This window comes from Podarcis pityusensis (genome assembly GCF_964106645.2).
Source record: "Podarcis pityusensis genome assembly, chromosome: 11".
Classification (NCBI taxonomy): domain Eukaryota; kingdom Metazoa; phylum Chordata; class Lepidosauria; order Squamata; family Lacertidae; genus Podarcis; species Podarcis pityusensis.
Genome location: NC_138036.1, coordinates 41244030 through 41269724, shown reverse-complemented (window position 1 = coordinate 41269724; position 25695 = coordinate 41244030). Strand labels below are relative to the sequence as shown.

At 39.0% G+C, this 25695-nt stretch overlaps 1 protein-coding gene across 2 annotated transcripts in view; it reads left to right on the top strand.

The window, feature by feature from the left end:
* The first annotated feature begins 387 nt into the window (after positions 1-387).
* Positions 388-25695, top strand: part of EFNA5 (ephrin A5) — a 219093-nt gene continuing 193785 nt past the window's right edge. For both annotated transcript variants that reach the window (XM_080973197.1, XM_080973195.1), the window contains exon 1: positions 388-561. In XM_080973197.1, the coding sequence (XP_080829323.1) occupies positions 437-561 (125 nt within the window). In that variant the 5' untranslated portion in view covers positions 388-436. The remainder of the gene's footprint in view (positions 562-25695) is intronic.

Below are 25695 nucleotides of genomic sequence, written 5' to 3'. Positions count from 1 at the left end.
AAAGGAGGCTTGGCCCGCGGGGCCGCCCATCGTGGGCGCTGGACGGGGGCCGGGCCGGTGCATGTCTCGCCCTGGGCTCGCCACAGGACTCGCCGCCTTGAAGGAGCTCCTGCCGCCGCCTCAGCCTCCGTCTGCTGCTGCTGCTGCTGCCCAGCTCCCCCGGCCGGGGCGCGCAGACTCCCTGAGGATCCTTCCGCGGCGCAGGCTTTTCCCCCCGCGGGGGAATCTCCTGGCGGCCCCTCGCCCTTCTCTTTGTGTGTGTTTTTTTGGTGTCTTGTGACTCCGGTGTGGCTTTGTCTCCTTCCTCCCTCGTTTTCTCCTCCTTGTCGCCGTCTGTCTTTTGAGTAAGGAGCGCCTTGTCTGTCTCTCCCCACCCCCCGATTCCCCCCTTGTGCTGCTGCCGCCGTGTCTGTGTGTGTCTCGTTGGCCGGGAGTGATGTTGCACGTGGAGATGTTGACGCTGCTCTTTCTGGTGCTCTGGATGTGCGTCTTCTGCCAGGATCCCAGCTCCAAGACGGTGGCCGACCGCTACGCCGTCTACTGGAACAGCACCAACCCCAGGTAAGGAGGGCGAAGGCGGCTCTCAGGCCGAGCCCCCGCCGATGCTTCTCAGGGAGGCCGGGCTACCCGGGGCAGCGGCCGCTCGAGGATCGGATGTAGGAAGGGAAGGAGATGATGGGCTGCCTTTTCCCTTGGAAGCACCAGCCGTTGGGCATCCTCCAGCGGGGGAAACCCTTGCTTGGAAGAAGGGGACAAACTTTTCCTCCCTGCTCTGTAGTTTCGGAGGCATCGCCCTGCGCCTTGTTATTTCTGGGTTGCATCAGCGCAGCTGATTTCCAATCCTTGGCTGTTGATCGTTCCTAAGGAATGCGCCTCTTATCTTAGGCACGCATCTCTTAACTTGTAGTGAATCACTCCTGAGAGCAAATAGGTGAACTCATACACCCAGGAAGTGTGTGCCTGTGATATATGTGTGTGTGTTTCCCTTAGTACCTTGCTACCAGGGGTTGTTGTTTTTTTGGTAGATCTTTTTTTAACAGAACAGAGAAATTCTAATCCTTTTACTCTAGCGAACTTTTTTTTTTTTTTTTGCAAGTGTCTACAGGGAGAACCTCAAACTTGTTCAGCGTCTTACGACTTTTGCCAGAGTGGTTCTGTTTTCGTTAGACTTAGTTTTTGTGGATTGTGGTTGCCTGTAGCCACATGTGGCACCTGTTCTGTGTCAGGGTTAGAGTCAGTAAAGGAGAAGTACTTCCCTTGCTTTCCAGTTACTCTTCTTTCCATCTCTTTGCCTGGGGTAAGAGTACATGAATCTTACTTTTAAGCTGACTTGGGTTAATTGAGTAATGATATCCCCCAAGTTTTAAATGTTTCAGTGCAGCCAGATGATCCCTAGACTTGCAGGTTTCTCATGGAAAAGGGCGTCTCAAGCTGTCAGAGCAAATTCAAGTCCAGTGGTCGGTGATGCTCTCACAATGCAGAGGAAATCTGCTGTGAATCTAGACTGCTTTATGCAGAGAGTTAGCATCATCAGGAGATGATACTGAGAGCTTGAGAGAGGATGTTCTCTTATGGGAGACATGTTTAATAATAAAACTAATTTAGGACAAGGTATCCAGTTAAGATTGTGTAAAAACAATCTTTCACTGTGTTCCTTTTGCATTTCGATAAATATAGTAAGTGCAAATAAAACCTATTTTGTTATTGTTTCTAAACTCTCCCATCAAGATTGCATGGATGGATCTTCTTTGAATTAGGAAGTTTTGCTGAGCTGCTCACATCTCCCCCTTTTCAGTAGCAGAAATTACAATCTTTTCCCAGTGCTGCCCCAGTATGAATAAGGCACCTCAGTACTTCAGAAGTTGTTGTTTTTTTGTTGGAGAGGGGGTTGCATTGTTAAAGTGGACAAGTAATTTTTCTTAGGTCTTCTAAACCTATCTTGCTACTTCAAGTGAGTTTCTGGTCATTTTATTTTATGTTATCTTTGTGCTATGCTGCTGATTTGGCTGCTTGAATTGAGATTAGCACATTGATTTTTGTCGCAGGTCATGTTTTTTTATAGATCTGTGGTGCCTGCCAAAGTCTGTTTTACTCTGTATGTGAGAATGGCCTCAGAATATATGGTGCCAAAGTTAAAAACTGCTTGTTAAGTACCTTGAGTTCAGTAGACAGTTTGGCGTGTTAATTTTGTGTGGGGTACTTCAAGCAAAACAAACATTAATGCGGTGGTGTGTGTGACAATTAATGCTGTTCCTGCTACTTAATTTTCTTGGTGACAGTTATTAACAGTTGTGTTATCAAAACCTGCCACCTCTCTCCCATCATATCAAAGAGAAAACTGCAGCCACAAGTAAAACTGGTCAACTGTTACAACAGGCAGAAAGCTTTCCCTCCCAATATGTCTCTTCTTAAGGGTGATTGTCCCATCTTAGAATAAAAGTTAAAAAATGAAGTGTATTTGTTGAAGATGGTGAAATAATAAACCAAATTCGCCTACTGTAGTTGTGAAACGGAAATGTTTGCTGCTTTGAATTTGACCAAATGACTTGCACATGTTGCTCTTTTGCGAAAATCAAAGCATGCTATTAAATGTTTGCTTCTCTGCCTGTTATGGTATTAATTAAAGATGTGATGTAGGTACAATACTTCACTATAAATAATCCATGGAACATTGGGGTCAAAACTAGAGCGTTTAAACCAGTGAACATGGATAACGCCCATTTAAATGATAACTTTTGTGCCAATAAAATGGTGTGTAAGAGAGGAGATAAAAAAATAGCAGAGGAGTAATGAGTTATAGAACTTGGTAAAGGTTGATGTGGGAATAAATTCCTGAAACTAAGGGCTTAGAACACTGTACTATTGAAAGTGTTTTAAACTATAAGGCTCTTTCACAGTCACTATAAGCTCATAATTAACGCAATATAATTAGTTTCTTTTCTTTTCTGGAATTGTTAACATATCTGCATGCTTTATGTTCGCTGTTTGCTCTGCTGAACCTGAAAAACCTTGCTTCATAAGATATTAAAAGTTAAGAGAACTTGCCATGTATTTTTATAATTCACAGTTAACGAAAAGAAGTACTGCACCCATAATGGTATTATTTTTTAAAAGATGCCATCACAGGTTACAAGAATGAGTTTTTAAATTAATAAACTGGGCAACTCTTAAAAATTGCAGAGTGATAGATGATGGCTATCACTTGACAAACAAAATACTGTTTTTTTAATGTATTGTACTTCAAATTTGGAAAACCACAAAAACTTTTGAGAAGTAATTCAAGTGCAAAATATTTCCGTAAAAGAACACTTAATATTTTGTGCGTAATTTCTGAAGTTTCATGTATATTCCCAAAAAGCTCATTTATTTAGATTTTATATAATCCAAGCATCATATATAGCATCAGAGAAAAGACTTCAAATTAAACAGATGAACAGTAAATGACTTAACCACTAAGTACTTTCAGTAAGAAGCCATTTTGCTATATATATGGGCCTCAATATGGTTCAGAAGTTGGTACACTTAAGTTTTTATATGGTCAGCGTATACATATGAAGGATGGACATAATTTTTTCAGTAGTATTTGGATATTTTAGTAAAACTCTTCATCATGAAAGAGAAGCAGATCTTGGAATAACGGTACCTAGTTTTCCTTTCTAATGTAAGTTAATTGAATACATACAATTGTAACTAATATCAGTTAATAGTAGCGGTTAATCAGGACAGTAATTGTAAGCCATTTCTAAAACGGTTGGGTGATTTTACTTTAGGAAGTATTTGGCAAGTTGTCCTAAAAACTATGATGTACATAGCTTTGTGACTATAAATGACTATATATGGACGACAGATGTTATAGCTATATTTATGGCTAAAACATGTACATTGAAGAATTGTATGCAGAACAGCTGAATGCTGTTTGGAACCCTTGTACAATGATTGGGCAGCTTTGAGAGGTGAAGTATAGGCTTCTGAAGCAAATGAGTATTATGTTTCCCGAAAATTACATAAAGAAATAATTTTCTGTTTTAGGGCTTTATCCTTCAAATACTTAGTGTGTCAAGCAGACATTGCAGATGGTTCATGATCCCTAGTGCTGTGTTTTGCACAACTGTTTCCCCATTTGCAATATCTAGATTATATCAGGCTGCATAATGTACAAAAGCTAGTTAACACTGCTTGCTTATATAAGTAATTACGTTAAAGTCAAACATGCGTTAAACCTAGGAATATTTGTATACCTATAAATAAAAACTAATTATATTTCCACACTGGTGCATGTGCAAGCATGAGTAAAAAAAGTACACTTTTAATTATGCATTTTGAGAAATATAATATTTTGCCAAATGGCGCTTATCTAATGGACAGTGCAGTCCTATGCATATTTACACAGAAGTAAATCCAACTGTATTCAGTAGAGTATAATGTGTGTATGATTATAGTCTTGGGCTCCAATCCCATGAACACTTGGAAGTAAGTTCTGTTAAACTTAATGGGGTTTACTTCTGAGTTAGACAGTTATAAAATCAAATCATCAGATACACTAAGACTGGTTGCCACAAATATTGCTTTATCAGAGTTGTTGTGAAGGATAAGTGTAAAATGCATAAGTGTAAAATGCGCCATGTATCGTCTTCAAAACACTGTAGATTTTGTTGCAATGAAGAGGGCTTGATCTGACTTGCAAACATCTGATACGAGTTTTTTCCTGATACAAGTCTCACTGAAATTAATGAATTTAAGTGCATTCTTAAGTTGAACCTTGCACTTAATTCCTTCACTGTGTAACTCAGGCCTTAAAGTAGGTTAGCTTTCAGAGATGCTATTGCTGTTGAAAGCTTTCAGTTTTAACTGCATTTGGCAGTTTCTCAGAAATATTCAGCCCAGTGGTTTGCAGAGGGGGTCTACTTTATTTTATTCTTGACGCTTGTGGTTTTATTTCCAAATCCTACATCATTTCTCTGTGTACTATTAATACTATTGTATGGGGGGGAAATGTCTTTGTGGGTAAATGGGAAGACCTAACTTTGTGTGGTATGAACCTACGAATATTTCCTCTAAAGTTCCACTATCTTAAGTGTTGTAGGGATTGCAGTCTCTATTTGAAGTAGATATATAGGGTTGCAGTGTTAGTTTCTTAAGAAAGTCTATTTATGTATAAGGAATATTAATATTTCAAATGCTAATTTTATTGGCAGCTACAATCTGGAGGGACTGCTATCTCAAAGTCAGCGAATTTCTTGTGATTAAAAGTGCAAAGAAAAAGCATTCAGTAGGTCGTTGAATGCGGTTTACTTGACTGTGTTACCCTGAAAATTGTGGCCCTGAAAGGCCTTTGGTATTTTAAAATGGACTCCCCATACAGTTCAGCGTCTCACTTGGAAACCTATCCAGTGAGCCATAGCTATATGCGCCTTCCTTTTTAAAGGAGATGGTATTGACTTGAGGGATGAAAAAATATCACCTGCCTAATTATTTTCCCATTTTATTCTTTTGCAAGGAAGCAAGCAAATTCTTAATGGTGATATGTCATTGTGTTGGACACAACAGCCTAATCTAATGTGAGGGGCAGGCAGGCAAATATGCTCCTTTCTGTCCTTTCCCTCAATATTCCAGATTATGCTGGGATGAGAAAACAAATGAATGCAGTGAGTCCATCAGGAATCCTGATCTTTTTGCTTTTGATGACTTAAAGATGAGACATGGTTACATACAAGGACACTGTTGTAAGGGGAAATGTAATGTTAGAGAGATACTGAACTGAAAAATAAAATAAGCAATAATGCTTCTAATATAAATTGACAAAGTATTCTCGTTTCTTAAGACCCAAACCTTTTATAGGAATATTTGTTAACTTGGATTTCAGGTATGCTTTTTGTTTGTTTACAAACTGAATAGGCACAGTTCAACAAAAGTTAAATACTGAACATCACATTCCCATTCTGGTCTACCCCAAAGTAAGCCCCATTGAGTTCAATGAAGCTTACTCATTGTGAGTATAAGATTGCAGCCTAAATCCCAGTGATTTTCATAGCTCTGTTTCAGTAGAAAAGCTAGTGTTTGAATATTTACCATTGTAATCAACAGGACTTGAGTGCTTCGCCTTGGCTGCATCATGACTTTTATTTATTGACTGGGATCCTAAATTGACAGCTGTTCTCTCATTATTTTGTATCTTGCTGTCATCAGTAAGTGTCTAATGTTTATGAAACTATGGGCCTCTGTTGGTTGTTAAAATATGACTCAATATAAAATGCATTACATTGCTAAAGTATTGGAACTTTTATCATTATTATTAGTAGTATTAGTATTATAAAACCTATACAAGAATAGATTGTGGGGCGATTCTCTTATTACTAGGCGGGAACAGTACTTAGAGATACTTATGACTATCCAAGATGATAAATTCAGCTCATATTACTACTTATTTTTATTAGATTGTATTAAAATGCCAAATAAACAGTTCCTTATATGTTAGCTATTCGACATATATTTATTCAACTTCTGGAATTGTTTTAACCTAATTTTTCAGAGGTTGACAGTGATGTATTTACTTTTGAGAACAATTTCCTTTTGTATACATTTCTCTTCCATTTCTGTTTAAATGTGTAGTCATTGAGAAATTAGATGCTGAGTTTAAAAGAGAAATATTTTTAAAACCACTTTCTAGTGATATTACAACTGTTGAAATATAACTCGAGTGTAATACCCATCATCATACACAAAAATAGTATTTCACATTGTTCATCTTCCAACATCTGAATAGCACTGGATGAGCTTTGTATACATTGTAATATAATCAACTAGAGAATAAGTAAGTACTCATACTTTCGTCCCCTCAAAAGCAAAAAAATGAGAACTAATGTGTGATGTTCAAATAAGTCATACTCGGAATAGATAAACGGAAATCGATTGATTTTGGTGGGTTTACTCTGAGTATGACCTACTTGAAAATAAAATAAATACCATTCTCCTTTTACAGTGACTATTACAGCACTAATCATAAAGACACATTACAATGTCTTCTTTCTGTGTTGCCAAAGAGCATCATTGATATAGTTGACGGTTGACTGATGGAAATGTACTGTCAAATTCTTATTTGTCATTCCAGCGGAAAATAAAATTTAAGTCTAATTTTTGTTCTTAAACCTTACTAAAAGGTCAGAGTCTAAATTTGAAGTAGAAACCTGCTGGTGTTTTATCTTCTGACTGAAGAGCCTTTGTCTTCCATAAGTTATTGGGTGGGGGGGGGGGAATCCAGTATCTTTCTGAAAAATGCAGTGAATGAAAGAAGTGTTCAGGAATAAATAACTGTACAACAATTATTAAAACTACACTAATAAGTGGAGATCCTGTGGGTGACTTGTATGTACCCAGTTCAATTGCTGCCTATATCGATTCCTGAGTTAAAAGCATACATTGATTGGGGAATTAAGTGCAAGAGTTGATGAAAGAGAAAATACTGCTAGGGTGTACCTGCAGCTACCCCTCCCCAACTTCACTTTGACTTGCTCTTGCATGTAATCACCAAACCTCTTTTTAAAAAATAAAATAATGAGCTTGGAAGTTTAAAGAGAAGTTTGAGGATCTGGACTGGATCAGGGCAAGCGAGGGGGCAGTTTATGACGGGGAAACTGTGGGACAAAAAGCAAGTTGTCCTGTAGCTCATGGCTCTTAACAGAGAGCCGTATAAAATCCTGCTAGGCAATTTATCATCAGTCTAGAAGGAACAGATATTGAGTAACTCCTCTATGCATCTTGTATTATATGACCAATCCCACAGATTTCCAATTTGTGCATTTGTGTTCATGCCTGTGCGCGCACACACAATTCTTAGGCAAGGAGCTCTGTTGCCAAACTGCTGATGCCATTTCCAAGGCTAGTTTTTACTCTCCAATTTGATTCAGTTCGCATCAAGCTCTTTTTGAAACCTCCATTTTGGATGGCTCTATTCTATTCAGCTCTTATGAGTAGTGAAATGGGGAATGGAAAGACTACATAGACGAAAACATTAGATGTTTGGTGTTCTGAATTATACAATACAGTATATGTATGAGGTCTCTATTTTGCCTTTGAGTTTGCTGAAACAGTACTGAAATGCTATAGCATAGCTTTAGCGCTGCATATTAATTCAAAGTCATCTTGTTCTGTGTTTAATATGCTGTTTTCATCGTCTAGTTAGCTTTTTGTTTGAATACATATATTTTTAACAAGTAAAACTGGCTTTAGTTTAACATTGGACATAATTTCTGCATACTCGGTAAATTTCCCCTTTATTCCTATTTCCTATCATGAGGGAAACAACATTTTAATTTTTAAATATATGAATAGCAATTAATATGCTAGAGTACAGTGAATATTAAAGTACAATTTCACACATGCAAATTTGGATGGAATCCTTGGCCTCTATTCTGTCACAGAAGTACTGCTACTTTATACCATATACTATACAAAATAATACGATGGTTTTGCTTTTAACATCTTATACTTTGCTTTGGGTTTGTCTTATTATTCCAATTATTGGAGTGTGTTGTAACATTTGGTGGCGAGCTGTTTCCTTAGAGGCAGAGGAATATTGAACAAGAGAGTAATCGTCAATATATCAATTATCTAGTTTTCTCATTCCAGGTCAGCTTATTTTGCGAACATAATTAAGTATATGTTTGGGTTGCATTGTTTACTGATTTGTATAGGACTCAAGCAATGGTTGAAGGTTGGCTCACGTTGAAAAATGGAATTGCCTTCAGATTCAGAAATATTCGTTCTGCCTTGGATCCAGATTTCCCATAGGGTGGCATCTCCCACTGGGGTTGGGAGCAGCTGCAGAAGGGGAAGGTGTCTTTTGCATATACCTTCCCACACCCGTGCCCTATTGAACAGTGTTAGAAAAGGTGTTGGATTTTGTAGGGGGAAGGGGGAATTTATTTTGTCTTGCAGGAGTTAGATCCACAATTGGATCTTCCAAGAACAGAAGGCCCTTTCCATTGGCATAATGAACCCATTATTTCTTTACAATTCCCAAAAGATGCATAATATATGCTGTTCATAATAAATAATCACCAAAACAATTGTTCACATTTCGTTCCTCAAACGTTTTTGAGTTTTATAAATTACCAACTTGCAGCCATATCCTTTGTCTAGTTTCTTGGTCCAAGCCTTTAAGTTTGCCATTTGTTTTGTGAATATGGAGAATTCTGTCAGTACTAAAATGGCAACATTGCAGTATTTTGTGAGGCTAATAACATGTAAACATAAGCACGATTCATTTCAGTGGATTCACTGTTGAGATAATATAGAAATATATGCTGGTTATCACCGAGATGGCATTATAGAGTGAATGTCAGTATTTGCAGAATCCTTCATTAGCACTACTTTGGACTTAAAAAAAAGAGATACCCACATATTTAAAATCTTAAAACTATTGCCTGTTTAGCCATAGTGGGCTTAATAAGGCAGGATCTATCAGCACTGCATGTGCATGTGTTGTTTCATGAAAGAGAGAGAGAGAGAGATGTTGAAATCTGACACATAAGCACAGCATGGTTGCTGCACTGGCACATAAAGTCCCCTGCAGCCACCAGAATGGAAAACTGCATATTTTTTATGTTACTGATATGAAAGACAGCTAGATGCTGAACCCAGTATTGATTCCACAGCTATTTGCAAGCTTTCAGCATGATGGTCAACAATACAACTTAATAAACCTACTACTAAGGATTATGCTTGATGTATCTAGGGGATTTGTAAACTGCTGCATAGATTTTCTCCCTCTTGGGTTAGGATTCTGTGGTAATTCTTCCTGGATAAGAATTTGTAGGATAACTTAATGAACATTGTGAAGGCAAAACTCTTGCAAGAAAAATGCTGTTGCTATTGTAGCCTTTTTTAAAATAGAAAGATAGATACATTTGTCAACAAGAAATCAAAACACTTGTCTAAACAGGCTTCTGCCTTCTGCATCAATGCGAGCGCTATTGTTTCTTGATTGTGCTACTCTTGATAAACCCATCCAGAAGCAGAGCCCAGAAAAAGTTCTAGGACTCCATGTTATGGCAACAGCCTCCTTTATTTGTTTACTCTTGTTGGTTCAATACATTTTACATCTTTTTACCATTCTTTGGTAGCTTGGCTTATTAAAAATTAGTGATCCATCACTAAGAGGGGTACAGTACAAGTGGTGGTTGCTTCTGAGAGGGTTTTTGTGCCAAGCAACAGGAAATAATAGGGATGAAAGAGCTGCCAAAAGTGTGTCTCCCAGTTGCTAATTAGGCGAAAAAGTACCTCAACAACTAGAAGAGCTGCCATGGCAAGCAGAGACAATTTCTTCTAAATATTGAATAAATATTACTGAATGGCAAATTAAAGGGATACGATAGCCCAATGTAGTTATAACTGTTTATGGAGCTTCCCTTCCCATCAGCTGGTGTTTTTGAAATGTATAATGCTCTTGGGGGGTTAGTGGAACAATGTTTATCTTGCTGACTTTATCATCAATTACTTGAACTTTTTAACAAGCACCAACTTTAGTATCACTAAGGAATGTATTAGTGTAATGTTAGTAATGGGGGGGGGGGATGTAGTTCCTCTCTCCCAGTCATTTGGGCAATAATTGACTATGAAAGTAAAACAAGCTATATATTTATTTTAATTTCTGGTATCCACGGCTGCCAATCACTCCTGGCACAGACCATGCAATGGCTGCAGTGACCATAATTAGCACGGTTCCCCTAAGAGGGGAAAGGCAGGGGGTGCTTCCAGAGCTATAGCTGTCATGGGAACGATTAAAACAACTAATTGCATATTGGGCTGCTACCATTTTCAGACTGGCATTTTAGAAAATCATCAGTGTAGAAGACAAATTTGTGCTATACACACTATTTGACTTGATAAAGCTGTATCATGTTACTGCCTGATTTGCTGTTGCTTTTTTCTGCAAAATAAAAACCATCTAATTTTTGTGTGATTTCAAGATTCCCCACCCAATCCCTATTTATCCTATCCTGTATGGTTGCTGTCTTTCAGATAGATTATATAAATAAATAAAAAAGTAGTAGACTAAGATTAAAAATAGACTAGTCGACTAAGGGTGCAATCTTATGTGCACTTCCCTTGGAGTTAGTCCCATTGAAACTAGTGGAATTGTGAAGATCATATTTCTTCTTGAATGCATTTTGGGGGGTCTTTAATATTTATTTATTTTTATTTCAGCATTTTATATTCCCGTTAATCACAGTAATCGCTTAGCCAGGGGTTGGCAAGGTTTACCTCGCCTGGGCTGGTTCACTCCAGCGGAGATCCCTCTGTGGACTGGATTGTGCATGTTTGTGAATGAGTCTGCCTGTGATTTCTGGTGTCTGTATTTGTGCAGACACGATTTCCGGTGCCGTGGAAGCGAATCCCCATGCCGCGCCGGTTTAGCACAGCACGCGGGGACTCGCTGAGCAGGCGGCTCAGTTTGGGGGTGACTTGTGGGCTGGTTAAACAACCCCCGTGGGCCACTTGTGGCCCATGGGTCTTAGGTTGCCTACCCCTGCTCTAAGCGATGAACAAGTAATTCAGTACAGTAAAGATGAAAAATTAAAAGTACAGTGGTACCTCTGGTTACGTACTTACCCATATTTTTCGCTCTATAAGATGCACCAGACCACAAGGCGCACCTAGTTTTTGGAGGAGGAAAACAAGAAAAAAAATATTCTGAATCTCAGAAGCCAGATCAGCAAGAAAGTGAAAGCAGTGATCCCTCTTGCTGTTCTGGCTTCTGTGATAGCTGCGCAGCCTGCATTCGCTCCATAAGCCGCACACACATTTCCCCTTACTTTTTAGGAGGAAAAAAGTGAGTCTTATAGAGCAAAAAATATGGTAATTCGTTCCGGAGGTCTGTTCTAAACCTGAAACTGTTCTTAACCTGAAGCACCACTTTAGCTAATGGGGCCTCCTGCCGCCGCCGCCGGAGCATGATTTCTGTTCTCATCCTGAAGCAAAGTTCTTAACCTGAGGTACTATTTCTGGGTTAGCAGAGTCTGTAACCTGAAGCGTATGTAACCTGAAGCATATGTAACCCGAGGTACCACTGTATTAGAGTTCTGTTAAAATACCTGCTGGAAAAGAAAAAGCTGGAAGTTCAATAGTAAGGGTCTGTCTGACATTAGTGGAAAGGGAGTTCCTTAAAATTGGGCCCACAATTCTGAATCACAGAATCATAAAATTGTAGAGTTTGAAGGAACCCTGAGGATCATTTAGTCCAACCCCTGCAGTGCAGGAATATGCAGCTGTCCGATATGGGGATCAATCAAACCTCCAAGCTTGGCGTGATCAGCAGCACACTCCAACCAACTTGGCTATCCTGAATGCACAGCTCCTGGTGTAAGCTTTTGTATAGAACTGCTGTCTATATGTGTAATCATATAGCCCACTAATGGGGCAAATGTGAAGTATATTATAGTTGGATTTAAACACAAAGTCAAATGCTTAGTTTCTCATCCATTGGAATGGCGATATGAGAGCTCTTGGGTTTCTGTGACTTTCATCTGTAGAAAACAATGCCAAGCCTATTTTTACTCTTTATCTTGTTCCATTTAGACTGCAATTCTTTATGTATTTATAGGACTTACTTTTGAGTAGACCTGTGTAAGGGTCATACTAAAAGTTTAGGATCTCAAAAGATTTGCTTTTGTGCAGAAAGTTCCTTTTCTCTGGTGGTTTTTAGGTAATATCAAATGCCAATACAGATGATACTTGGCTCTTTGTGTTTGTGCATTGTATGTGTGTGCATGTGTGCAAGAGGCTACAGCAGGAAAGGTGACTAGAAAAACCTAGAATATACGTGCAACAGTATACTCTATTTTTGTCCTTGAACTACTGCTAATGTACAAAATACATGCAGCACTGCTGTTGCGTATTGTATCGGTATAAAATTGTTGTTGGGAAAGTAAATGCAAACTAGTTATTTTACTAACAAACACTGCAATCAATATATTTGTGTCCCATTTGTAAAAACATTGTTGCATCTGAAAGACTAATTTTCCCCCACCGCTACAATACTTCTTTTGTTTCATTTTTTCCTGCAACTGAGTAACACAACTACCTCTTTGGAAGTCCACGCTTAAAATTACTTTATGTGCATGTTATATTATTTGAGAACAGAATGCCAAAGTAAAACACCTAAGTGACATTAAATATTTGATCTTTCCAGGCTGTAGAAATTAGTGGGAGCTGCTCAGAAGCCCGCAGTGCTTGAAAATGTGCATTTTTCCATCTAAGCAACTTGATTCTCTCTTAATGTTAATGCTAATGGTGCAATCGTAGTATTTTTATGGGAGCTTACTCTCAAGCAAGTATGTTTATGATTGCAGTCTGAATTTTTAACTGCTTCCATTGAATAAATTGTGTCAAAATAATTCCAGGTATTGTTTCCATTTAAATCAATGAAGCTGTTCCTTCCTTTGATGTTGGCTGGTATTATACAAAGCCAGCTGTTCAAAAAGGTGCCTATTCTTCCTAATCTAATTGTACTAGGTGACGACCATTGTGGTGGATTCTTGCTGAATTGCTACCTTCTCACACCCTTGTAGCTGTGCGCTTACATATATGCTGGTCTTGGGTGTTAGATTCAGAGTTTTATATGTAATAGAATTTTTTGGCTGAGTTCAGTCAGCTATAGGTGTGGGAAATGTCCAAATCTTTATTTGGATTTTTATTAGATTCTAGATGGAAACATTTCTTTTTCTTGATTCAATAGTGTATTCAATGCTGGAGGATAAGTGAGAAAGTGAATACTCGTAGCCTTTACACAGTAACTCAGTGGTGTCCAAACTTTTCCCAAAGAGGGCCAGATTTGATGAAGTGAAGGGCCGTGAGGGCCGTCCAAAGGGCCAACCAAGGTTGTTCAGCTTTTCTTAGAATTGAAGTTGTTGAGGTTTTTTAAGGGTTTTACCCCAGGACTGCCACGGGGGACGGATTAAACCAACCGGTGGGCCGGATTAGGCCCCCATAACGGACTTTGGACATGCCTGCAGTAACTGCAATAGATAGTGTGATTAAAAAAAAAGCCAAAATGAATGATGGTTTGGTCCTGGTTAAAAAACAAAACAATAGGCACCCTATTTTTTCTTCATGTAATGTACCATTGAGAATTGTAGAGTTTCAAGGCCAGACATTCTTGGCAAGTCTCAATTGTACAACTGCATGTTAATCACTAATGTGTTACATGCAGTGCCACCTTTTGCTGCTTGAGTTGACCCATCTTACATTACTGATTAATCTGTTTACAAATATTAATTAGCCTTACTACATTGATGACAAATAGAACATATTGGATTCCCCCCTACATATAAAACATTAATTGGGGTTGTTGGGCAAATAAGGTTGCAAATGATATAGTGTGCTGTCAGATGCTTCATTATTTCATGGAATCATATAATAGTAGAGTTGGAAGTAATCCTGATGGACTTGATATCCCGCCTTTCTCCCCCCTTAAGGAGTCTCAAAGCGGCTAACAATCTCCTTTTCCCTTCCTCCCCCACAACAAACACTCTGTGAGGTGAGTTAGGCTGAGAGACTTCAGAGAAGTGTACCTAGCCCAAGATAACCCAGCAGCTGCATGTGGAGGAGCGGGGAAGCGAACCCAGTTCACCAGATTACGAGTCCACCGCTCTTAATCTTTTGCCCAATGTGGTCTCGAACCCACAAACCTGAGATTAAGAATTCTTGTGCTCTACCAAGGTTTCCACTGCGAAGTAATTATTATGAATTATGACTAAAATGGGCTACTATCCTGTTTCCTGGAAGTAAGCCTCATTGAACTACATTCTGAGAATACATTTTATAGAAGGTTATTGTGATGCTGCGATCCTGTGCACACTCACCTGGGACTCAATAGGACTTATTTCTTAGTAGGCCTCAGTAGGATTTCACTGTAAAGGTAGTTGAAGTTTTGGGGAGCCTTGATGATGGTTTTAGATTTTAAAATAAAGCAGTGAAGTAGCTCACAATGACTGAAGATTTCAGCGACCTTTCATTTATTGCAGCTGGATCAAACTTCACCGATTACTTTCACATATGCACACCAGTACCTGACTCCAAAAGGGATTCTGCACTAGCACAGCTATCTAGAGGGTAGCAACATGGAGCATGTCAGAAGTTGTTGGACTACAGTTCCCATCATTTGTGACCATTGGTCGTGTCTGCTGTGGCAGATGGGAGTTTTAGTCCCAACAACAGAGAACGCTGTTGTGGCTATATCCGAGTTAGCAGTTAGTAGATGTAGTTCCATGCTGAGGGCCTAGTTAGCATTTGAATTAAATTTTGTTTCCGTGCATCTCAAATACTTGCAGAGGATATCAGTGCAAATGTGGATACTGAAGAAAATTCTGGTCAAATATTATTAATTCTTGTTTTTGATAATTATGATCCTTCTGTAAAGGTGGCGGCAGCATGGAGTGTTCTATTTAACTCCTAGATGCAGTGCCAGAGAGATTTCATAAAAAATGTCAGGAATGCTTTTTACTAAACGCATCTTGGTAATACATTTTAATAGCACAATTTAAGTGAAATTCATAAAGTATGCATCAAAGATTCTTACTGATGAGACATATATTGTGTTTCAGTGTTTCATCATAAACTTGCATAAATTCAGAGAAGGAGGGAAGGAAGCAAAGAATGATATGAACTAAAAGCAAAATATATCAATAGATATCATATGATGTGTATATGTAGCTACAATATTGTTCCAACGCAAATTAGATGTATTATATGATGTCAGTTAAAAAGATGAAAAGTGAATATGGCTGTTCTGTGTATTCACGTTTTCTTATCAAGCCTGGCTTGCACTATGATTGAAAATAATTCAGTTGTCATGAACACTTTTTTATACAGAGCATTAACACAACATTAGTCCACTGTGTGCTTTTTAACAACCTACAGCACTGAAGCACGTTCCCTTTCTCTTGCAGGTATATTACAGAATGAACTGTATTTTATTGTTTACAGCAGAACTGTACTGTAGCATTTCATTTTTTAAATATTAGCTGCCATGGCCTTTTTAGTAGGCATTTTGGAAAAATTTGGATGCATTTGTTTTTCAGTGAGCCGTTTGCTGTTAATATTTTTTTATTGAACTAGCAGTGTTTTATATGTAGATTTTAGTGTATCTTCTGTTGGTAAATCAGTCCGTTGTGTGCCTTTGACACCGAAGCCATATCTAATGAAATCTTTAGTAGTGTGCTGTGTGAGTTCTATAAATAAGGAAGGAAATGCTAAAATGACTGTGTATGTGTTTCTTTATGTAGAGAAGCATACAGGAAAAAGTATTTAATTTTATATTTTGCACCTTATTTTACTGCCATGGATAAAACCTTTCCATCCCGTTTTTACTCTTGGCATCTTCAAGTGATCCCCTGCGGGCCTGGGCAGAGTTTGTCTGATGCCTGTAGCAGGAGTTAGAATAAACTTTAACAAAGCAACTGGTCCCTGGAGGGGCCCCCTGGCTGCCTTAGCCCCCTGAGGCCTGGGGCACGTGTACCTGGCTGCCTTAGCCCCCTGCACAGGCCTGGACACACCCAGAGCCTTTCATATTGCCAAAACCTTCAAGTTTCCTGGGCATTTTTGGAAAAAGGATGAATGATCCATTGGTCTGTTCCATTGCCTCATGTCTCTCCTGCTACCATATCTGACCAAAAGCAATGGTGTGGATGAAGCAATGTGCCAGCAAAGGCCAACATGGTGCCCTCCAAGGTGTCCATGCAGTAAAACTCCAAACCCGTTGGCCATGCTGATGGGAGTTGGAGTCCAACAGCATCTGCAAGGCACACTGTTGGCTACCCCTGCCATATGTAGCTGCCCTGCTCATAATGTTGGGTAAGGTATGGTTGCTGTATATGGAATTCTCTTCACCTAAGTGTAGAAGACAAATATTGACTTTTAAGATAAAAGGTGGAATTAGTCTGCTGCACTTACAGTTCTAGTTGCAACACAGGGCCCATTTCACCCTATTTATCACAGTTTTGGCAGGTGTGTGTGTGTGTGTGTGTGTGTGTGTGTGTAGGGGGTTATATTATAGCTTTGCCAGAGCAGTGAACAGGCTTTACAGTTAATTCCTTTCCACAACTCCCTCTTGGTATCACATTGATATAGCTGTGGCATATGTGCAAAGAACCCTGTAGAGTAAAATTGGAGGTATAAGGAAAGTCAACTGGGTGTATATTCATTTAAGAAGAAGAATCAAACGGTTCAAGCATATTTTCCGTGCTTTATTTGCTTACTGTTACTTACATGTCACTATATTTTAGAAACCCTCCTTGTGAAGATTTATGTCATTAAAAAAAGGTGTTTCTTTTCTAATCATACAAAAATCTGACATTCTTCAAACTGCTTTGACAGTCTTAAAATCTAGTTTTGAATAAATAGTAAGAAAATCTTGTTGGAAGCTTGTTGGAAATTAATTCGTTCTGGAGGTCCGTTCTTAACCTGAAACTGTTCTTAACCTGAGGTACCACTTTAGCTAATGGGGCCTCCTGCTCCTGCCACGCCGCTGCCGCGTGATTTCTGTTCTCATCCTGAAGCAAAGTTCTTAACCCAAGATACTATTTCTGGGTTAGTGGAATCTGTAACCTGAAGCATCTGTAACCCGAGGTACCACAGTATTAGCCTATGGGTCTTTCTCCTTCAGAAATGTGAACTAGCTCTATTCTGATAATGGAATAAAGATTAAAAAGAGAGAGAGGCTGATATAGGTAAAATACCAAATGAGGAATTCACAAGCAACCCATCCAAACCAAAGGTATATGTGCTTGATCATATCTTGCAACTGCAGGACCAGCCTTTCATTAGAAAATCCTCACAAGTTTTATTACTAGTTGAGATACCTTTAGTCTCAAGTATTTATGCTTCAATATTTAAGTACATACAGTAGAAGCCATATGTATATAGAATGATATGTGGGTGTAGCCCTAGCTGGATGCAGGATCACACCCATGACTTCCAAACTTGATCCAGCAGTTGCAGCTGTGCATGTGTAGTAGTCCCATCAGATTAATGGCATTTGTATCCTCCTCCTTAATGGGCATGATTGTCATTTACCTGATTGGGCCATTAATGTGCTGTGTTGACAGCTGCTTACCTACATACTTTCCAATGTCTTACTGTTGTTTGGAACTTATCAAGTTGATGCTTCTGGGAACAGCTTTGTGATATGATGCAATTACTTTGCTTAATTTTTATGAGTTACATTTACTAGCTTACCTTGAAATTTTGCAGCGAAATATAGATCACACACAAAGCACATGCATACCCCAGAAAATCTCAGCCAGATTAGAATTTAAACTAAAATCCCTCAAACTAGCTTAACCTTTATTACTAAAAGCCAGTCCAAGAAGGTTTCAGTAACCTTTCAGCGTAGTCGTGCTTGAATTTGTGGCACATCCACAAGAGAAAGACACTGTATGAATGTGGTGTGATGATCCTGTACACTTATATGAAATGGCCATATGTTTCCACAGAATAATAGAGTTGGAACGGATCCTGAGGATCATCTAGTCCAACACCCTGCAGTGCAGGAATACACAGCTGTCCCCTACGGGGATCGAACCTGTGACCTTGGTGTTATCAGCACCATGTTTTAACCAACTGAGCTATCCAGGAGTAGCTGTACATGGTGCATGGCAAATATGGGAAGAAGGGCATTCGTCATCCATTCTTCGGAACTCCACGGTGGTACATGGGTTATAATTTTGTATTTAAGTTGTGCCTAATACAGTTATGGCTTTTTGGTCAAACCAAACATATTGAATTGTGTTTGGCTTGCTATAGATTCAGATTAGAAGGGATCTAGAGTAGGCACCCCCAACCTTCATCCCTCCAGATGTTTTGGACTACAATTCCCATCATCCCTGACCACTGGTCCTGTTGGCTAGGGATCATGGGAGTTGTAGGCCAAAACGTCTGGAGGGCTGCAGGTTGGGTATGCCTAATCTAGAGGACCACTGGAAAAGCTTCTAGATTCTTAAGTGTTACTGGCATATGGTGTGCGAAATAGTTTTGAATGCCTGCCTTCCACAATTGCATTGTCTTGCAGTGACTTTTTTTTTTTATTTCTACAGCAGCCTTGAAGTGCCACATACAGTACCTTAAAACAGAACTTTCTCAAAGAGAAATTGCTTGTCTACTACACGTGTGCATAGGAGTGAGTTGTGATTCTGGGAGTTATGTGTGTTGATGACCGAAGAAACTAATTTAGGTGATGACGCATATAAATAAATCCCAGTTTCATTTATCTTGCTCAGATACAGTTGTGGGCATATTTGGTCATGCTGATGCATGAGCAGCTGCTAGTGGAGAAATCAACTTGAAGGGTGAAACATGGAAATCCAATATTAATTAGTTTCCCTCTCATTTAAAATAAATAAATGATTTGTCTTAATTTAACTCAGTTTCCTGAAGGTGTCATGAAGGAACTGTGGGCCCTTCCTTATTTCTCAGACATAATACTGCTAAGCTCATGGCAGAATTATTTTCTAAACCTTGGATGCCTTCATACTGATTTGTTATAAAAATTATTAGTTGCCAGGAATTTATTGTGCTTGTGTTTTTCCCATAAATATACAAGAGCATCTTCGAGGAAATGAATCTGTTATAGAAATCTGCTGGTTTTAAATGAACAGTGATTCAATTACAAACTCTACTCAGAAAGTCAACAAAGATAGAAATAATCTGGGTGCTTATTAAACGTATTTGCATGAGTATTGTGCTAATGTATGCAGAAGCATGTTGCGGTGGTATTGAGTTGCATAGCCTAATGCACCTGTTCAACCGTCTACATGTGCTACAGGTTGAAATAGGTTTACTTCACAAGGAAGGGGGGGGAATCTCATTTATTTACAGGTGCCAAACCTTTTACAGCATCCATTTGTTCAGCAGCTTCCATTTAAGATTATTTTAATCAGTTTCTGGGACTGATTGGAATAGATTCAATAAATTTCCTGTGGCAGGTTGGCTTTGCAGTGAACTAATAAAAAATGTGGAGCATGATGAAGAGTCGCCCATCTAGGTTTTTAGAAGGCTGGTTGAGACAGCATGTCCATTGCTGGAGGAGAAAGGATTATAGCAATAGAGCTAAATACAGATTTTTGCGCCATGTTGATACTTTCAACCAACTAACCAGTTTAAAGTTATCTAATACGGCGCCTTCTTGCATTTCAAGAGATGTTGCTGCTCTCCTCTGCATGTTCATTTTTTTAAAGAAAAAGGACAAACACAATAGTGTATGTTCATCATTACCCCCCATCCATAAAAGGTAAATACAACATGTTTTTGCAGTACGTTGTTTGTAACACATGGGTTTGGATCTGGAAATCTGCCAGCCCCCCCCCCCCCAGCTGTCTCCCAGAAAGGCTTCTCCAAGTGTCAGAGGAGACGGCTGCTTTGGGGTGGACTCTGGAATGGGAGAGGGACCTGAAGGGGAATGTTGTGTATGACCAGGGAAGCTAACTTCTTTCTGCTGCCTCCCCATTTCCTCTTGGCCTCCTGTTCCATAGCACACCCCATTCAGCAGTGTACCCTGACCTTTGGGGGTAGCATTTATTGGTGGGCTGCCAAGGAGTTTCCAAGAACTTCAGTTTTATGCAGTGACTCCCTATGCAATGTAAACCTGAGAAGTAGTTTTGTGCTAACTCTACATAAGTGAACTGATCCATTTACATGATGCAAATACATAGGTTAAGAAACCGCTATCTGTAATTGGTAATTGATACAGTAGCTTTTACATTGGCATGGGTATCTCAGTACGTCCTGTCAGGAACACTATGGCAGATGGAAATATGTAGTTCATTTTGCGGTTAAAATGTTGCATGCCTTATTTACATTACTTTTGCTGCCTGTGATTGATTACATGCCACCCACACCCCCAATCTTTACTGAGCAGCAGCAAAATTCCAGTGGCATTTCCAGACGTTCACCCAGTGTTGTGTTTCCTTGGGGAAAATGAGGCACAACGGAGGCTACTGTCTTTATGAAATATGGCTTATTCACATGCGTTTTGAATTGAGTTTATTGAGAGAGAGAGTTCACAGCATTTACACCCCAAGAGGGGCGTGTCCTTCCCAGCAGTGCAGCAATGGATTCAGAAGCATCCTAAATCCATCCCTCTGTCTCTCTGTAACAGCCTGCTACAGCCAGCCGGCATGTCTCATGCACTTAATTCTGCATGGAGTTCTGTCCACTTCCTGCTCCTTTTCCCCAGCAAGCCCTGTTCCCAATGCATCTATTGTAAAAGGGTACCCTTTCTTCCTGTGGTGACATAAAGCCGCCCCCCCGTTACCCTGGCAACCTCCCTTTGTGCCTGGCAGAGCCTGGTTGATGACTTCCATTGAGGGGCTAATGGCTGCCCATCAGCACCCTTGCTTCGTCTTTCAGTTGACAAATTTCGTATCATATTTTCAGAATCTTAAACAATTTATATTAAGTGTTTAAAGCTTCAGTCTTATATAAACTTACCTGGGAGCAAGACCACGGACATGATGCAACTTACTGCTGAGTAAACACACACATCACTGTCCTGTTCCCTATATGTTCCCTATATATCGTTAAATGATCAGCGTACTTTGGAATAACTTTACAAATGCTGTTATCCATGTTAGCTGATTTTAGTCTAATACAGATGGTTGGCATCTGTAATAAATCTATTATTATTTTTAGTGTGCTGCTTAGTTTACTGTAGTGATATAATTATAACTGATTCACAGAAAATATTATTTTCCAAACAGATATAGGGAATGTTTATGCACACATACCACACGAACATATAAATCCAGTGTTGGAGGAAATTGGTTTACTGCCATTGCTGAATATTAATTTTTTCTTAAATGATATATCCCACTTATTAGACCCAATACCAGCTTATTTGTCATCACAATCCTCCTCTCTCTGTTCTCCCCCTTTCTGGTATGTTGTCAGTAATGCCTTTTCAGTGGCATGTCTAAATAATTGTCAAAATGGGAGCATTCCCTTGTTTTGATGACTTACAAAACGCATATACAAAAACTCTTGCACTTTGAAATGGTTGAATCCTTTCATGAAAGTTAATAGAAGATAAAGGAGTGTATCCAAGTAGTGTTTGTCCAAGGAATTTGATCCAAGGTGTCTGACTGTCTCTAATGGAGGATGACAAGGAAGGTTTTAAGAAGTCATCTCATACATTGTCTTCAGACACAAAAACCTTCCGCCTGCATCTTTCAACTTGCTGCACCTCTTTCCGAAGGAGCCATGAGTAAACTGCTGAATTTTTATTAATCAGCTTACCCTAATGAGATGAAAAGACCTTTTCAAAAGAGTGAGGAAAGAGCTGCATACAGAAACAGGGGTGGGTTTTTGTTTTTTGGGGGGATGTTTTTACATAAACAACTTATAGGAGCTATAATAGTGGTTGAGGAAGAAACGAGATTCAGTTCTGATTTTGGCTTCTTGATCTGTTCTTTTCTTGTCTTCTTCACCTAGTTTTAGACTTCCTGCCTTCATATCTAATGAGATCTTTGAAAATACAAAGAAGATTTAACAAGTGTGTGTATTTTGTGTGCTGTGAGGAAAGGGGAAGCAGCGGGGAGAAAAATACCTTTTGGGAACTGAGGCAAGAAAACCTAAGCTGATAAAACATGACTCTTCCCACCCCCCACCTCCCTCCCCAACAGGGAGTTGTTTGGATAACTTGCCCTTTTCTAAATTCTTCCTTTCTCTTTCTGCACCCCCTTCCCCTTTTTTCTCTCTTGTCAAGCCTACTTCATAAACGGTAGCAGCTGGAGATCTTTTTAGTGGCATTCAGGGATTACTGCCCTTCAGGATTTTAATAAGCCCTGATGCTTGAAATGCCTGTAAGGGTGCTCTCTGAGACAATTACCATTCAGGACTAGGAATTGAGGGCCCTTCAGCGGCCCAGATGGGTGAGGTTCTGCACATGGGCAGATAGTGTTCTATGAACAACAGATCACTGGAGCAAAGAAGGGGAGGGGAAATAAGAGAGGAAAGAAAGAAAGGAATGGGATGGTGTGTGTGTATGTATGTGTGCACCATACAGCTAATCAAAGATGAATTTGTTAATTCTTTTATAGGTAACTAGATTTAAAACTCACAACTCTCTAGAAGGATGATAAATTCAGTTAGTTGTTTATACAGTTCACATTATGAGTTTGGGATGTTTTTATTTTTTATTTTACATTTGCAGTTCTCATTAATGGGATGCCTAGTTGAGTTTTCATCTCTTGCAAGAGAGAAATAATCTCCAGGGGCTCACAATAAAAGTGATATTCTTCATGCTACAACTGGATAACTGCTTTGTGGCCTACTCAGAGTTCATGGAGTAGGAACTGATTATCCTTTCACATAAGGAAAAAAGGGAGGATTTTAAAAACCCGTTGTTTTTAGTATAGGGTACTTCAAGAAGATGTTTGTTTCTTTGCTAAAGTTAACTAAGTTAGAACTCTGTGCAGTCTCTTTAGTCAACGTCCTGTTAGCACACACAAGTATCCTTTTAGACGGGATGAGAACATTTGAAAGCTAGCCTAGTAGTTTTGATCATTATCTTATTGCAGTAGCGACTCCTGAGAGCCACTCATTTTGGCTGCACAGTGCTTCATTATAAAATATAGAGAGTAACTATTAACAGAACATTTGTTCTCCATCTGGAGGGACATATACTACATTTTTAATAGATGAACTTTCTCTTGCCAGAAGAATCATTTTATGCTACTGTTAATTAAGGTTAATATTTGACATGTTTAGCTGAGAAAGAGTAATTTCTTTTGGCTCTTATGATATATCCATTATCCTTTTTAAGTAAAAAGTGATTGGAAGTAGTGAATAAGTCTGACTGTAGAGTGAGGATCCATAAATAGAAGGACATTGGCTTGTTAAGCTTATGTGTTGTTTACCAGATCCAAATAGACTTTCCCAAATTCCCTTCCACTTCACTGGAATATTTGCCCTTCTTTGCGAATGTACCAATAAGTAATGCTTCTTTGTAATCCTTAACTTTAAGCATGCCTAAGTAATGCTGTGTGCGTCTAGAATCTACTTCACATTACATCAGAAACATATGAGGCTAAATTAAGTGTCTATCCAGGATAAACAGAAACTGCTTACTTCTGTGTAAATGCTTCCAACAGGTGCACAAACCCTTTTTGTTCACCTGCAGTTCTATTGTTACTTTTTTCACGTAGCAATTTTTAACTTTTGATTTTAAGCTGAAAAAGACTTACTCCCAAGCAAGTTTGTATAGTATTGCTTCTTTTATACTTGAGAACTCCAGATAGTAAGGGGTGCATAAATGAAAATAATAATGGGTTCAGAATTGTAAATATGTTGAAACTATTGTTTAGGAATTGATACATTTAGCTATAACTAGTTTTCTTGTTTTACTACTTGCAATATAATTTAGGAAGCTCAGTAATCATGTCACTCCTTTTGCATTTGGTTATGGTTCCCGCAGAGTAACCCCTGAGCCTTCATTTGTCTCTAAATGTGCCTTTATTTGACCTTAACTCAGTGGCTAAGAAAACATTTGTTACATAGACAATAATACAGCAAGACAGTTGGTTCAACTACAGATAATGTTTCATTAGACTCTTTCAAACTGACAGGCGTGGTTGTTTGAATGTTGTCTTATGAAACAGAGACTACCCAGCTTTGCTTTTCTCCATTCTTTTCTGCAGGCTGTTTTCCCATATTCATTGTATCTCATCAAATTTATATAATAATTAGCTAATCAAGCTGTATGAAGTTATCAAATATGCAAGGTCCAAGCTTGATGTGCTACCTCTTGCTACAATCTGGCATGAAATAAAAATTTGACATGTCTCAATTTTGCTTTGAATTTGTATATAAGTATTGCATATTCTGCATCCAAACTTCATGTCATATTTGTTATTTTCTTTTTGATGAAACCTCCTATTTTGTTCTCGGCTGTAAATTATTATACAATCATTGACAAAAGTAATTTAAAATAGGTTACATGTATGCAAACCCCCCCCCCCAAAAAAAAATCAGCCCTGGGACAGTCTTTAATATAGAACAGAACAAGTGAAACAATGATGCAACATTTACAGCATTGAGGCTACAATCCTGTATCCACATAACTGGAAGTAAGCTACATTGAACTCTGCAGAACTTATTTCTGAGCAGACATTTATCGGACTGCACTATTAACGCAAATTTTGTACGGGACACATGTTTCCGACAATCTTTTTCTCTTATTTTCAGCAGTTTCCTCAAGATGATTATTATATTTCTGGAGCTGACTTGTAGCAAGTTTAGAATTCAATTTGGGGATTACTAAGGGTGCAGAGGTCCACAAATGTTGGCATGTGTATGGTGGTTTTCTTTGGCTAGGCATCATTTGTGGCTGCCACTGATTCTTCCTGGCATATGCTGGCACGCTGCAGATGACTATTAAGAGAGAGGCTCTCTCAATTTTGTAGTGCATGAAAGTAAGCAACTGTGGGATTGATTCCCACTGTCTGGGATTTCTGCTGTTTGTTTGTTTGTTTTGCTTTTTCATAAACTGCAATGGAAACAAGACCTTATGGGTTAGGAATCTGTGTTGCTGGGTGTCCTTGCTGGACAGAAGGCTGGGGGCAAATGCCCCCAGACAGCTGATAAGTGAATTTTGTTCATGCCTACCCAGCTAAGGCTCAAACTACTTGGGACAATATCAGACCT